The sequence below is a fragment of the Staurois parvus genome, unplaced genomic scaffold (genome assembly GCF_062004578.1).
Source record: "Staurois parvus isolate SC_StPar_1 unplaced genomic scaffold, SC_StPar_1.0 ptg000426l, whole genome shotgun sequence".
Lineage (NCBI taxonomy): Eukaryota > Metazoa > Chordata > Amphibia > Anura > Ranidae > Staurois > Staurois parvus.
This window is the reverse complement of record NW_028318222.1, coordinates 340714-357688: the sequence shown is the minus strand read 5'-3', so window position 1 is coordinate 357688 and position 16975 is coordinate 340714. Positions and strand designations below refer to the sequence as shown.

Below are 16975 nucleotides of genomic sequence, written 5' to 3'. Positions count from 1 at the left end.
ACATTTATCTGTGCTATCTGGTTAGTGCATAGTACGCTCATTGCTTCCAGCCACAGCAGTCACGAAAGTTATCGGCTATTCTCTGTGTTACCACAGTCACATCATCTCATATGAACTATATCCTATCAGTCAATTGGTGCATAGTATGCTCATTGCTTCCAGTTTTAATAGTCACGTATTTTACTTTTCTGTTTACTATATATCCACAGTCACTTCACTCCGCATTATCTATACCTAATAAGCGGTGTTGCTGTTAATATCATTTACACCACGGTCACGGCAGTCACAGAAGGTTTATTACTGCTTGTTGTGTCACAACAGTCACATTAATCTGTATATACTATATTAATGAAGTTTTAACACTGTGAGATATCTTCAATATGCTGCAACTATGATTGAGCGCCGCATTTGTACCTTCATTTCTGGCATTTCTTGGAGGATCTGAGGTTGTTTCCTCTTCTATGCTGGCTGCTTCTACCTATTTTGTACCTAACTGGTCTACTGTCACCCAGCGCTCATACTTCTATTGTTTTCATTACCCCTCATGTTTTGCATTGTATTGGTATTGTTCTGTCACATGTTCTGTCCCCCTTTGTAATGTACAGCGCTGAGCGAACTATTGGCGCTTTATAAATACTGTATAATAATAATATTGTTGTTCTGACAAGAATTAATATATCGACTGAAAATTGCACAAAGATTGCTTGATGTATGGGACTCTCACATAGGACTATATACATTTTTGTTTTTTGTGTGTGTGTGTGTGTGTACATATATATATATATATATATATATATATATATATATATTGCACATTCACAAAACGATACTGAATCCTGGGGGAATCGGTTTTTAATAAAGTGTTATGGTATGAGGTCATAGGATGTTTGATTTGTATATATTGAAAGCACTTCACCAGTATTTGATTTGGATTCATTAACACAGTGGAGTGATTGCACAGTTGGGCGATAGCTGCTTTTCTGATTCAATTTGACTTAAAGCAATTCTAAATTGTTTTTTTTTTTGTAAAATAACAAACATGTCATAGTTACCTGCTGTGTGTAGTAGTTTAGCACGAGCAGCCTGGATTGTCCTCTTCTCGGGTCCCCCGCAGTCTCTCCTGGCCCCTCCCTCCTGTCAGGTGCCCCCACAGCAAGCAGCTTGCTATGGGGAACCCGCTGTTCCATGTGTCCAGTCACACATGGAGCCGCAGCTTGGCCCTTCTTCCTCTCTCTCCTCATTGACTGACTGGCTGTGATTGACAGCAGCGGGAGCCAATGGCTCCTGCTTGCTATCTCAGCCAATGAGGAGGCAGAGACCCAGACAGCTGAGGCGGTCATTCACATTGCTGGATCGTGATGAGGCTCAGGTAAGTATTGAGGGAGTTGGGGGCACTGCTGCACACAGAAGGTTTTTTACCTTCACATATAAAATGCATGACGGTAAAAAACCTTGAGCCTTTACAACCACTTTAATTTGACTGATTTTCTATTTATTTATTTTTTTGTTGTGAGTACTAGTAGCACGGGTTTTTTTTCTATTTTTATTTTGATCTATTGATTGACTTGTGTACAACAAGCCTGTTGGGAATACTTTTCTCGATAAGCGCCACCGACTCCGGCTGGCAGTACTGATGAGTGTATTCTATCAGCAGGGAAAAATCTCCGACTTGTCAAAATACAAAGGTTCAGTGGGAGGGATTCCCCCATCCACATCAAGTCTGTGGATGGGGGAACCGAGTAATTTTTGTTGGTACTACCAACGGGTTGAACAAACTAAAATGACTCATGTATAGCCAGCTTTAGCCATAATTTAAAGTGATATTAAGGCACTTTTTAAAAAGAAAAAATAAACATATTATACCTACCTGCTCTGTGCTGTGGTTTTGCAAAGGGCAGCCTCGGTCCTCCTCTTCTTGGGTCCTGGCCTCTCCCTTCTGCTGAGTACCACCAGAACAAGTAGCTTCCTATGGGGGCACCCAAGCAGGCTCACTCCCGAGCCACTGCTCTGTGTGTCCATTCATGCATACAGCGCGGCTAGGTCCCATCCCTCAGTCTCATTGATCAATGGCCTCTGCTGCTGTCTCAGCCAATGAAGAGGGAGAGTCCCACCACATCGGTGGATTGCAATGGGGCTTAGGTATTAGGGGGAACTGCTGCACACAAGTTTTTTTTTTTGGTTTTTTTTTTAACTTCATGCATAGAATGCATGAAGGTAAAAACCTTGAACCTTTATAACCACTGTAAAGTGATACCAAAGGTTCAGATTTGTTTCTTTGCACACTGCAGAGTGAGTTTAGTGACTGCAGCTGCATAATTATTTATTATAACTTTGACGTGGAGCTTTTCATATTTATATTGTCAATTTTTTTTTTTTTTCGTTTTAAACATGTCATACTTACTTGCTCTTTGCAATGGGTTTGCTTTTGGGGTCCCCTTCCGGCATTCCTGACTCCTCCTCCCTGCTGAGTGCCCCCACAGCAAGCTGCTTGCTCTGGGGGCACTTCTGCATGCTGGCTCCCAAGCTGCTGCTTTTATGTCCATAAAACATACAGAGCACTACTTGGCATCGCCCCTTGCACCCTCCGCACTGGCTGTGATTGATCTGCTGCTGTGTCTCAGCCAATGAGGAGGTAGAAATACAGGAGAGCTGATGTTCTTGTGCACAGCCCTGGATCGAGATTGGGATCAGGTAAGTATTGGGGGGGCTGAGGGGGCACATTGATGTTTTTTTACCTTCATGAACATAATGCATATTGCCTGTAGAACCACTTTAACTGGTGCTAGTACACATCTGTGTCTACTTCTCTCTCTTTCCGGTGTTGTTTTTTGTTGTTGTGTTTGTGGCATTCTTTATGCAAGCATAAATTCTAGTGGTATGAGTATTTCCTGATTTTGTGGTTTCTACTAACTATAAAGTTTGTGACCATATACTGTATGCTCCAGCTCAATGTTCTTTATAAATATCAGATGGCCATAGTGAACCTATTTTTCCCTGTTATTGCAGTTTGCATGAATAATTATGTTTCTTGTTATGCATGTTTCATTTCCGTTATATTAGCATTAACCCCATTGTGTGTTAGGACAGTGTGATTATAATATTTCTCTGCATTAAAGCATTACAATTAGGTTTTATTTTTTTAAAATAAGAGTTTTTTTGCTCTTTTTTTTTGTAAATGGATTTTTATAATATGTGGTTACCATTATATAATATCGTGTGATTATTGGACTTTTTATAGCATTAAGTATTTATACCTTGTATAAGTCAATATATAAATATATATATATATATATATATATATATATATACACACACACATATATACAGTGGGGATCGAAAGTTTGGGCACCCCAGCTAAAAATTTGTATTAATGTGCATAAAGAAGCCAAGGAAAGATGGAAAAATCTCCAAAAGGCATCAAATTACAGATTAGACATTCTTATAATATGTCAACAAAAGTTAGATTTTATTTCCATCATTTACACTTTCAAAATAACAGAACACAAAAAAATGGCGTCTGCAAACGTTTGGGCACCCTGCAGAATTTATAGCATGCACTGCCCCCTTTGCAAAGCCGAGATCTGCCAGTGTCATGGATTGTTCTCAATCATCGTCTGGGAAGACCAAGGGATGTCAATCTCAAAGGTTTTAAATGCCCAGACTCATCTGACCTTGCCCCAACAATCAGCACCATGGGTTCTTCTAAGCAGTTGTCTAGAAAACTGAAACTGAAAATAGTTGACGCTCACAAAGCTGGAGAAGGCTATAAGAAGATAGCAAAGCGTTTTCAGATGTCAATATCCTCTGTTCGGAATGTAATTAAGAAATGGCAGTCATCAGGAACAGTGGAAGTTAAAGCAACATCTGGAAGACCAAGAAAAATATCAGACAGACCAGCTCGCAGGATTGTGAGAAAACCAATTCAAAACCCACGTTTGACTGCACGATCCCTCCAGAAAGATCTGGCAGACACTGGAGTTGTGGTACACTATTCCACTATAAAGAGATACTTGTACAATTATGGTCTTCATGGAAGAGTCATCAGAAGAAAACCTCTTCTATGTCCTCACCACAAAAATCATCGTTTGAACTTTTCAAATGAACATATAGACAAGCCTGATGCATTTTGGAAACAAGTTCTGTGGACCAATGAGGTTAAAATTGAACTTTTTGGCCGGAATGAGCAAAGGTACGCTTGGAGAAGAAGGGGCACAGAATTTAATGAAAAGAACCTCTGTCCAACTGTTAAGCATGGGGTTGGATCAATCATGCTTTGGGGTTGTGTTGCAGCCAGTGGCACAGGGAACATCTCACGAGTAGAAGGAAAAATGGATTCAATAAAATTTCAGCAAATTTTGGATGGTAACTTGATGCCATCTGTGAAAAAGTGAAAAATTCAAACAAGAATTGAAAGACTCTTGGCTGGCTCCAAAAGCGTTTACAAGCTGTGATACTTGCCAAAGGGGGCAGTACAAGATATTAACTCTGCAGGGTGCCCAAACTTTTGCAGACGCCATTTTTTTGTTTTCTGGTATTTTGAAAGCGTAAATAATGGAAATAAAATCTAACTTTTGTTGACATATTATAAGAATGTCTAATCTGTAATTTGATGCCTTTTGGAGATTTTTCCATCTTTCCTTGGCTTCTTTATGCACATTAATACAAATTTTTAGCTGGGCTGCCCAAACTTTTGATCCCCACTGTATAATATATACACACACACATCATTTAATCATTCTTTAAAAATGTTTTTATTTTTTTTCCTTTCTTTGAATCCCTCCTGGCATGGCACGTTTAGTCTTTTCTACATATTTGGATTAGGACACACTTCTATTTGGGGGGTATATGCGAGCAGCCTCACCAAAGTGATTCAGCTTAATAATGAACCCATTATTCACATCACTGGACATTAATAACAGGAGGTCTAAAGGCTCTTCGCATGTATCTGGAATATCCTTCCATCTCTTCCACAACACAGTGACTAACAGTAACAAATGCTGTCTTTGCCTGCCACCTTGTGGATATTTTGGGGAACACATTTCAACACAAACTGCTATAGTGTGAATTGCTGCTTATGAAAAAGATTAATAACTAGTAGGGTATGTGCAACTTTTTGAGACTCACATACTGAAAGCAACTTACTTGTTGCAGTTGACTATAATATTGCTTTCATATCTTGATCTGTTCAGCAGTCATACAGCTAACAGGTGACTATAATAAATGTCAACAAATGGATGGGATTTAAAGTCACTGTAACATTTTAACCAAAACACAGACACCCATTTATAAAATTGGTTTACAGTCTATGATGAGAAGCTTTTGTTTGCATCAGAACTACTCTTCCTCCCATACCAGTCAACAGAATATAGATGCAGACTAGTAGGCCAAATGCCCATATTTATTGTTTATTACAGGCACTTATATAGTGTCGTCAATTTCAAACTACGCATCACTTTACACATACTCTGGGGAAAATAATTATTTGATCCCCTGCAGATTTTGTAAGTTTGCCCACTTACAAAGAAATGAAGGGTCTATAATTTTTATCCTAGGTGTACTTTAAATGATAGAGACAGAATATCAAACAAAAATCCAGAAAAAACACGATACAAATGTTATAAACGGAGTTGCAGTTCAGTGAGTAAAATAAATATATGATTCCCAAGCAACACATGACTTAGTACTTGGTGGAGAAACCCTTTTTGGCAATAACAGAGGACAGACGTTTCCTGTAGTTGGTTACCAGGTTTGCACACATCTCAGGAGGGATTTTGGTTCACTCTTCTTTACAGATCTTCTCTAAATCCTTAAGGTTCCTTGGCTGTAGCTTGACAACTTGAAGTTTCAGTTCCCTCTATAAATTTTCTATAGGATTAAGGTCTGGAGGCTGGCTAGGCCACTCCATGGCCTTAATGTGCTTCTTTTTAAGCCACTCCTTTGTTCCCTTGGTTTTATGTTTTGGGTCATTGTCATTCTGGAAGACCCATCCACGACCCATATTCAGTGTTCTGGCTGAGGGAAGAAGGTTCACATCCAAGATTTTACAATACATGGCCCCATCCATTGGCTCTCTTCAATACGGCAAACTTGGCCTGTACCTTTAGCAGAGAAATAGAGCCAAAGCATAATGTTTCCACCTCTGTGCTTGACTATAGGGATGGTGTTCTTGGGGTCATAGTCAGCATTTTTCTTCCTCTGAACAGGGTGAGTCGAGCTAATGCCAAAGAGCTCAAAATGTTGGTCTCATCTGAACGCAGCACTTTCTCCCAGTCCTCCTTTGAATCATTTAGATGTTCACTGGCAAACTTCAGACAGGCCTGTACATGTGCCATGTATTTCTGCCATTGGTGAATAATCGCTCCAACAGTTGTCTCCTTTTCACCAAGCTTCTTGCTGATGGTCTTGTAGCCCATTCCAGCCTTGTGCAGGTCTACAATTTTGTCCCTGACTTCCTTTGACAGCTCTTTGGTCTTGCCCATGGTGATGGTGAGGTTTCAATGGAAGAAAGATTCTGTGGACAGCTGTCTTTTATACACATAACGAGTTGTCATTAGGAGCACCTTCTTAAATTGACAGGACTAATCTGTGTACCACATGAGCTCATAGCCAGTCTGTAGGAGCCAGAATTATTGTTGGTTGGTAGGGGATCAAATACATATTTTACTCACTAAATTGCAACTCAGTTTAAACATTTGTATCGTGTTTTTTCTGGAGTTTTGGTTGAAATTCTGTCTCTATCATTTAAAACACACCTATGATAAAACATTTTAGACCCTTCATTTCTTTCTAAGTGGGCAAACTTACAAAATCTGCAGGGGACCAAATAATTATTTTCTCCACTGTATATTGTACATCTTCCTCAGTCCCTGCCCTCAAGGAACTTACACTATAAGGTCCCTAACTCACACATACTAGAATCAATTAAGACAGGGGCCAATTAATCTACCAGCATGTTTTTGTAGTGTGGGAGGAAACTAGAGCACCGGAGGAAACCCGAGCACCGGAGGAAACCCACACAAGCATAGGAGAACATGCAAACTTCAGACAGGTAGTGACGTGGTTGGATTCAAACTGATAGCCCTAGTGCTGCAAGGCAGAAGTGCTAACCACTTACCCACTGTGCTTTCCACTTGTGAACAAACTTTGAATGATCTCCTAAAATGTTCCAATTGATGTCAAATGCAATTAGAATACTCCTGTTAGCATGGCGCATTTGCCCATTGACAAAAGCTGTTAAGCCTAGTTCAAACTTGTGGTTGACAGGACAGGAAAAACAGGAAGTTCAGCTGCGTTTCTAACCCCCCAAAAGCTGGCAAGGGTGTACATATGCCACAGCTGTGATGCTTTGCATTGTGGTGCAGCAAAAATGACCCCTTTGTCACTTCTATTGGGCAGTACTGCCTGCCAAACGTGACCCTTTTAAGTAAATGTGGCCACGGGATAACCTCCCCACAACTGTGTTTAATGCATGTGGTTGCAATGCAGTGATGAAGGCTTTTAGAGGTTAAAACAGGTAGTGAGGAGGAAATATAACGCCTTCTTACTGCCTGTCAAACACCCCCTGAAAAGCGATCCACTTTGGATTGCTTTTCAGAGGGCAACACTAGCGTAAACAAGTCCTTAAAGTGTGTTACTACCAGATTTTTTTTCCCTAGTGCAGGTTAAAATGAAATCAAGCTTCCGGTCATTACAGGCGAAAGAGATATGTTCCCCTCCTGTAGTTACTGTATATCAGCAAAAGATATAAGGCCTATTTTTTGTCCCACATCCTTACCCGTGTGACTGCAATGTTTCCTGGCTGTAGGCCCATCCCCGCCAAGGCATTTGCCAGCTCCACAGAGTTCACTCCACAGTTATGGGCCACGTTTGCCTCGCACCGCTTGTGTACATTCATTTTACACACTGCAGAGAGAAAAATATGAGAATGTTATCAAATACTGTAAATGACCATCAAAACCAATCTGGGAACTGCGAAAGTTGTTCAGGAAACACTGCAAGGACAATTATCACAACACTCAGGATATTTTAACCTACATAATAGAATACATATACAGACAACGTTCAATGTATGCAGATTTATTTTCTTCTAAAAGTACCTTCACTAAAAAGTGTATGTTAACCCAAAAACATTTAGTTTTGGATAGAGTAGGGAAGGGTTAAAACCCGTCAGGTTCTTATTGCTACCCATGGCTCTGTTAAAGACAATTATCCTCACTTCCTGTCCTGCTGACAATGCTTTACCAGACAGAAAAATAAAAAATCTCCAACAGGGACACAGACAGAAAAACTATATATATATATATATTTTTTATTTTTTTTTAAATATATTTTTTAAAAAATAAATACAGATTTTTTTTAAATACATATATATTTGAAAGATAAATATATTTTTTAAAAATAAATATATATATATATATATTGGTCTGTGTTTCTGTTGGTGAGTTTCCCCCACTTCCTGTTTTGGAAAAGCTTGCCAGTAGAACAGGAAGTGAGGGGAAATCTCTCCAGGGATAAATTTAGATATGTGTCTACATCTCCCTTACCTCTGAATCCCGATCCACGTTCAGATCACGCTCCAGAGGCTACTGACGGGCAGTAAGGAAGCAATGCAATAGCGCCTCACGGCCTGTTTTAACCCCATTTTTGCCTGCAAATGCGACACAACTGTGTCCACTGCACATGGATGTGGGGTGTTTGCAGCACTTCCCTATTGACTTGAATATGTAGCGTTCGGCAGGCTTGCCGTTGACTACATGTTGGGTCACTTTGTCATGAATGTGAAGCGAAGCAATGACATGTAAACATCCATATCCGCCACCTATTGTAGTCTAAGAGGGTGGTTGGCAGGCGGCAGAATGCATCTCAACCACACATTTTTCCCGCCCCCCCAACCACAAGCCTAAACAAGGCCTAATGGAGCCCAAAACAGCAGTAAAACCTGACAAAGGTTCAAATCCATGAAGAAAATAATTTTTTGGCTGGACATACACTTTTTCCTTCTTGATCTCATCAGCTCGGGGCTACAAGTGATGATGATAGGAGTTTGGAGAATCCTGGTAAACAGCAAACACTGCAAATAGGCTATCCTGTAAAGGATTTCTTTTCTTCCTATGCAGTCCTGTTCACCTGTGCAGTGGTGATGCCCCTTTAAGGGGTGGGTCCATGACACCCTGTACCTAAAAAGGCTCCCTCAGTCTTCCAAGTTCAGTGACAATTATTTACCTGGAACACTGAGGACATCTAGTGGTGAAAAGAAAGTTGAGCTTTAAAGTGCAACTCCATCTACACTTTTGAGGTTTGGACATATCGAATAAGGATTAGATCACCTGCCAGGTTTTCGCCATCTATGTTCCTGGTTGGGATAATTCCCCTTCCATCCCCCGAGACAATGCTACCACAGATGGTCAAAAACCATGACAGAGGTTCTGCTGTCCAAACTAGAAAAAAACGTCCACAAATTCACAAACTTTTACATATTCCACTTGGCCAGTTCAAACTTGGCTTCTCTGAAAAGGTTCCTGAAAGAGTAGGCCGTGTTCTCCATTTTTAAAAGTTTAAACCTCCTTTTGCCTGAATCTGCCCACCAAGTACTGCAGCAGCAATAAAAATAAAATTTACTAGTAAAGCGGGGATGCTCTGTCACTATTCTAGCTCTGCGTCCCTATAAGAGACATTTTATCTCACTTCCTGTCCAGGTGACACAAAACAGGAAGAGAAAAATCTCTATGGGGGTACAAAAAACATAAAAAAAAAAGCATAGTTCTAACCCTTCTGGATTCGGTCCAAAACTTGTAGACTGCAGGTGGATTTTAATGGATAGATCTAAAAGCTGAACTTCAAAATAAGCAAAATATTGTCAATTGTATTGTTCCTTAAATCTTGGCATGCTTCGTATATTTCTTTTGGATCTGTTCAGTAATCCAGTGTGATACTTTGTGCAGAAGATTCCTTTTATAAAGACCAGTCACTGCTGCTCTTCTTCTTACAGAGGGTGACTGGTCTTGTCGCTGCCCCTTCCTGTAGTGGGTGGTGCTAGCTGTCTCCCTCCCACAGGTCAGTTCTCAGCATAGTGGTGATGTCACTGCTACTTTTACATGTAATATCTGGGTTTGTAAATGCATCTGGTGCACATAAAGATTTTTTATCCTGTGTGGCTATTGAGGAAAATATTTAAATGAAAATGTGTGTGTCCAGAGTTCAGCATTAAGGCATGCATGCAAAGAGTTCATAAATACAGAACATCCAATACTTACTAAATCCTATAAAATTGATGTCAAAACTTTTCTAAAAACCAAATCCAATTTCTGAGTACAACTGGCAATCCTGCAAGTATAATTTTCCATTGTGATTGAAAGAGCATTTGGGTCGGTATTTTCTTTGTGAGATACTGGAAGTTAAATCAATAAAAAGATAAAAAATAAGCAGCTTTGGGATCAGCCACTCAGCTGCCTTTCATAACAGACAATGATTACACTGATGACCAGTGTCTGCAATCATGGCTGAAAATCAAAGTCATTTGGTCTGGCTCTGTTATGCAATTCTGGTCTGAAATCTGTTTCTTAAAGACATGGCAATCAAAATCTATTGTTTCAAGCACAGATGCCACTATTTCTAAAGGGTCACAACTGTCACTGAGGGGGCTTCCCCTCACTTCTGAGAAATTTGTTCTCACTTCCTGTTGTGTCTCTGAGACAGGAAGATGAAGTAAATCTCCTTAAAGGGATACAGTATAAAAAGTGACTGGTTTCTAATTATTTCCTACCCTATCCAGAGCAACAAAACACGGCTACATACGTGTCGGGGCTGAGCCATTTCATCAGGGGTGGTGTCACTCTTGGTGAGTTGCTTCAACAGTATGAACGTGAAACATATGATTCAAGTCAACCTAGCTTTGAAAACTGGGTAAATGCTTAAAGGATAAGCTCACCTTTGGAACATGTTACATGTTCCACCTGTTTTTAGGGCGGACCATGTAACATGTTCCAATAGCTGCAGCCGTCTGACAGATAGTACAGGGAGAAGTCTCCCTGTACTATCTGTCAATTTTGAAAACAGCACAGCTGTGTGGGGCTCCTCCCACACGGCCGCGTCATTTATTCACGGACTTCCATGAATGAATGAACTGCAAGTCCCTTAGCCTTAGCGGCAGTGGGCTTGTAGCTTTTAATGTACTACTATGGCACTGTGGAGCTCCGTAGTAGTTCATTGAAGCTTCCTGTCGGTATATCTGCTTGACCATACAGATCATACGGCAAGTTGATATTCTGACAGGTCTGCAGGAGACCTGCATGGAATCAGCGATCTACTGATCACTGGTGCAATGCTTTCCAGGCTCCTTTGGGCAAAAAAAAAAAAATTGCAAATTTTTTTACCTGCAGAAAAAATGTGCATTTATCATTTTTGTCCAAAAGGTGAACTTCTTTAACTTTTTTTTGGCTTGGTATTTACCATATTTATGCCTTGTTGCCATTATTTGTACTTCTATTCTACTTTATGCCATCTTCTCTAGCCTACTTCTGGTACCTTTTACAGCACTCATACATGTTTATACTAAATTTTTGTGATGAGTGTAGGTACTTTTCACCATTTATGGTACAGGGTATATGGAGACTCAACTCTTTTAAAGAGTATAATGAAAATACTCTGATAGGTGTTTGTGGCTTTCAGGTATGGTAGGTAGGTTTTTACAGGAGTTTTATTGTGCGTATGTATGCATGTGTATATTATATATATCTATATATCTCTATCTATCTCACACACATACACCAATCAACCATAACTTTATGATCACCCACCCAATGTTGAGCAGGTCCTTCTCTTTCCACCAAATCAGCCCTGACCTGTTGAAGCATGGACTCTACTAGAACTCTGAACAAATGCTATGGTATCTGGCACCAAGCCAGATGGACTAGTTTTTTTTCCAGCACATCTCACAGATACTCTATTGCATTGAAATCTGGAGGCCAAGTCAACATCTCAAATTTGTTGTGTTCCTCAAGTCATTCTTTTTAGCAGTGTGGTAGGGCGATTTATCCTGCTGAAAGAGGCCACTGCCATTAGGGAATACTGTATCTATGAAGGGGTGTACTTGGTCAGCAGCAATGTTTAGGTAGGTGGTACGTGTCAAGCAACATCCACATGGATGGCAAAACCCAAGGTTTCCCAGCAGAACATTGCCCAAAGCATCACACTGCCTCTGCCAGCTTGTCTTCTTCCCATAGTGCATCCTGGTGCCATCTCTTTCCCAGGCAAGTGATGCACACACACCCAGCTATCCACATGATGTAAAAGAAGCCGTGATTCATCAGACCAGGCCACCTTCTTCCAATGCTCCGTGGTCTGGTTCTGATGCTTCCAACACAACTTCAGGGACAACATGTCTACTTGCTGCCTAATATATCCCTTCGACCTTCTGATACCATTGCAACGAGATGATCAATGTTATTCACCTAACATTTCGTTGGTCATAATTCATGGCTGATCAGTGTGTGAAATAAATAAATCTATACATATATATTGTTTTTTTACATGGTAATACATATTGCATTTTTTTTTGCATTTTGGTTGTACTTTATTATGTGTACTCCCCGCTGGCTTGCCAGAGTGGTGAGAATCATACTGCAATCCCTGCATCAACCACAATACTTGCAGAGATTACAGATTGATTTTGTACATTAATATAAACATATAACTATATTTTGCACAATATTTGAAAATATTGGCAGCCCTGAGTACAGGTATCCATACAGTATCAGGAAGGACTGTGATAACTACCTCACAGTGTATGCGAGTGTGATCATCAAAATTACACGGTTATATTCAGAAGGCCATTTTACCAGATGAAATCTTTGCTTATCGGCAAACTAGAAGAACGTATGGAACCTCTATGGACATGATCTGGTCTACTCTGAAACACACTAATGCAGGAAGAATAACATAACTGGTGTTTCATCCTCAGCTGCAGACATGACCATAAAGAGCAGACTGATTGCTGATGGCAGCAAGTAATGATGTTGCTAGCATACTTACTGTACATTAGTCCCTAAGATGCTTCAGTTATAAGAAACAAAAAGCATTCTGCAATAACTACATAAAAACAATGATCTGTCAAATAACTGTTCAGTGTATCTTACTTTTACACTGTAGTCCTTGCTTCATCAACCCCCATAGGAGAGATCCACAGTGGTCACAGAACGTTGGCACTTTGTAATTGTGATCGCGGAACTTGTGTGGTAAATTGATCCCAAATCTTTGTTCAAAGATCTGATGATAGAGAAAGATGTAAATATAAAGAGGAAAACTCTAAAGATATGACAGCAAAGCAGTATCTTAGACAGCTTTAGTCACTTCACTCACCAGTAATAAAGTATGTCTCACCTTGTGCAGGCAGCTGGATATTGGAATAATCTTCACTGCAGGGATGTCCTGTCCTTTTCCTGGCTCATTACTTCCAGTGCTGCAATGGTTAACAGTTTCAGGTCTTCGGGCAGAACAGCAGTACGGATGGTCCGACGGGGACATCACCCCCTCCTTCCTGCCCCTCTATCGAGAAAAATCTCACACTGATAACACTGCCTGTAACACAATCTGTGAATATACTATCTGTACTGATATTCTGCCTGAAGACCTGAAGCTGGTAAACACTGCTTAACTGGGAATTCAGAGACAGGAAGAGGACAGGGCATCCTTGCAGTGAAGAAATCTCCAGGATACAGCTACCTGCACAAGGTGACACATGCATTCACAGATTGTGTTACAGACACGGTTATTGTTATCAGCAAAAAAAACTTTTCTCAATAGAGGGGAAGGAAGGAGGGGACATGTCCCCGTCGGACTATCTGTATTGCTGTTCTGTCTGAAAACCTGCAGGAGTTAACCAGTGCTGGAAGTTCAGAGACAGGAAAAGGATAGGGCATCCCCGCAGTGAAGATTTCTCCAGCACCCAGCTGCCTTCATGACATGTGTTTTTTATTTTTTAGCTGCACGTCAGCTGTAAATAACCATACAAGAATACAAATGGGTCTATTTATAAAAACCCAAAGTACCCCATATCTGTGAACTGCAGGGCATTGCTGGAAATAGTCCACACCGTGCTAGTAATTTACAAATCCAGAGTGAAGAGTGGATATGCTGATGTTCTGCAGTGTGTTCTCCGCATAATGCTGCAAAGAACACTCATGGATTGGAGGACACCACCAATCACATGACTTATAACTGGTTATATGACAATTTCTCTTCCTCCCAGCACACCTTTTATTATCCATTCTTTAGCCAAGAAGTAAATAATGATACTGCAGAACTAAAACAATATAAATGGCAAAAAAATGACAAATAATAAGATAATAATCATAAAATCATAATTATATATAATCATAACAGCAGGTAGGTAAAGCAATTATCTTGCCCCTTCAGTGAGCATATGACTGCAGAGGAAAGAGCTAAATTACTAAGCACTCTGAAGAGTATCTAACTATAGGTACAGGGGAAATTTTAGTTTAAAATATAATTCTGATACTGACAGACAGGATGTGGTTGTGGAGAATGAGACGTAGAGACCAGAATAGGCTGAAAAGTAGAAAAAAAAAAGAAAAAGAAGCATTGTACGTCACCTTTTTTTCCACTTTAGCTGTGCTATTCATACATGTGCAGGCCGTCACTATCAGCTGGTGGCAGCGCTTGTGAACCACACATGTACAGACTAGAAAAGAATACAAAAACAGATATTTTTAACACAACTACTGTTCATTAACCACTTATTTTTAATGTTTGTTATATACTGTAAAAAAACCCCAAAAACAAATCAACAATTTTCAAAACAAGTCACATTTACAGGCGGAGGGGTAACATTACAGTCTCACATTCATACAGGGTAGCATTTAGAGAGCAGCAATATAGGTGATCCCAAATTGAGCAACATAATGGCTCCAGATCCCAGGACACTTCAAGTGGTTGTAAACCGCAGACATGAAATATGAACAAAGCATACCCCTCTATACTATGAACTTGTCTCCATCCAAAGCAAAGTGCCATTTCTGTCTGCTGCAGCAGGCGGACAGCCTCAGCTGTGTTCTAGAGTTCTGTGTGGAAGGGGGTGTGTCTTCACCTCCTTTTTTCTGAACTCTCAGACAAGCCTTAAAAATTATGCATTTGAACAGCTGTAGAAAAGATAATACTGCAGATAAACAGGTACAACCCATGTAGGAGGATTTGTTTCATCTCTGTATCACCTGAGGCCAGTTACTTCACTGGGTATAGGTGGGGGATTACAACCACTTTGCTAAGTCCGTGGTCTGCATTTTATCAGCTCACTTTCCAGGTGGTTGCACTCAGTAATGGCCATTTTAGGGCTTGGCCCCACCCACAGCCATGATCCCTGCAATTTATGCCTTTTTGAGTTACTGGGCATCCGCAGTAAATCAAATCTGCCTTGGCAAATTCAGGACTGTTGGTATCTGTGGCCTTACCATGGCAATTCCACAGCTTTAAAAAGAAGCGGGAAAAATGAAATTTATGAAGCACAGCAACGTGCTTTCTAAATATTCATGATTCTCTGCTTCCTTTGGGATTCCAGAACTACCAAAGCTGCACAAATTCCTTTGAAAAAAAGGCAAAAAGTGTACAAGCACGTTGGCCTAGTCACGTGACCTTCCACAGTAATGTGACCCTTCTTCCAACCAATTACAAAGGCTTCTCTGAAGGGTAATGCAGAGACCGCTCAGTGGGACACTGCAGGCTTCATACTGCAGCACTTTATGAATTTCCAGCAATTAGTGGTATCCACACCTAGGGAGGACTGACAACTCACGGGCCCCCAGGCATTAGGGGATCATGGGGCCCCTGTGTCCTTGCCCAAACTCAAAAAAGCCTATGAAAAAGGTACCAGGGGCATCTCATGGGGCCCCCTACTGACCCTGGGCCATCAGGCAGTGCCCGAGTTTCCAAATGGTCGGACCGCCCCTGATCTACATACTTCTAAAAATGGGCACCCAAAGGGTTAAGTACCGTAATGTAGCTCAACTTTTTAAAGCACATCTGTCAACCCATGTTAACGCCAGAAAAAGCCAAAGTGATCAACGCAACAGAAAAAATATGTGAAGTACATATCTAAAATACATGTACATTTTGCCATGTTCAGGACCATTCAAGTACAAAAAAAAATTGATCTGTTAAAAATGCACTCTACTAATTTTCTGTTCGCGCTGACAACAGTGTATTTTCCAGTTTGGAATTGCAATAAATTGTCAGCCTGGTTGTGCTGGATGTGTTAAACTACTGAATATTTATCTAATCTCCACAGCATAGGGATCAACAGCCTCTTGGTCCAATATAAGGACTAGGAGAGCTAAGGAGACTCCTTGAGATAATAAAGGAAGTGTACACAGGCCAGCTCTGAGTTTCTGACAGCATGAACATGTTTTTGCACAGATCAATCAGATAGAATAAAAAGTTTTAATGGTACATTTAACAGATCAAAAAGGAAGAAAATAAGTTCAATGTTGGGGTTTGCATACTATTTTGTCCTCCTCCCAACTGCACATGCTAACTTTCCCTTACTAGGCTACAAAGACATGCCCAGTATGGACTCCTTCCCCTTCTTCCACTGATGCAGTACTGGGTGCTTTAGTGGCCAATCTTCAGGTCCAAGGGCTGCTTTGTGGGAGAGCCCTTAGCCCTGTATATGCTCTGACCAGAGCAACATGGAGCTTACATGAGGCTCCTTCTCTATACTCTGGAGGGTAAAAAGGTGGTGAAAGCAACAGAAAGGAGGCAGCTAAAGAGACACTAAATTTGGGCAAAGTGACAGTATCTGTATAAAGCCACCACAAACTTCAGTGAATAAGAAACCTATAGACTTCTTCAGAATGTGATTAGTAGTACTATCCTCTCTTAGTAAAGGTTTCCTTCTAAGCAACCCTATAGCAAAGATCATAAACCCAGACATATCTGTAACAGAAGTCCATGAATGAATACTTTC

The 16975-nt window shown here is 40.5% G+C and overlaps 1 protein-coding gene across 1 annotated transcript in view; it reads right to left on the bottom strand.

The window, feature by feature from the left end:
- The window catches only part of PRKCH (protein kinase C eta), a 240936-nt gene that overhangs the window by 103167 nt on the left and 120794 nt on the right, over nt 1-16975 (bottom strand). The window contains exons 5-7 of the mRNA XM_089687472.1: nt 14610-14698; nt 13134-13263; nt 7775-7902 (exon numbers count right to left, since the gene is read on the bottom strand). Coding sequence (XP_089543598.1) covers nt 7775-7902; nt 13134-13263; nt 14610-14698 — 347 coding nt within the window. The remainder of the gene's footprint in view (nt 1-7774; nt 7903-13133; nt 13264-14609; nt 14699-16975) is intronic.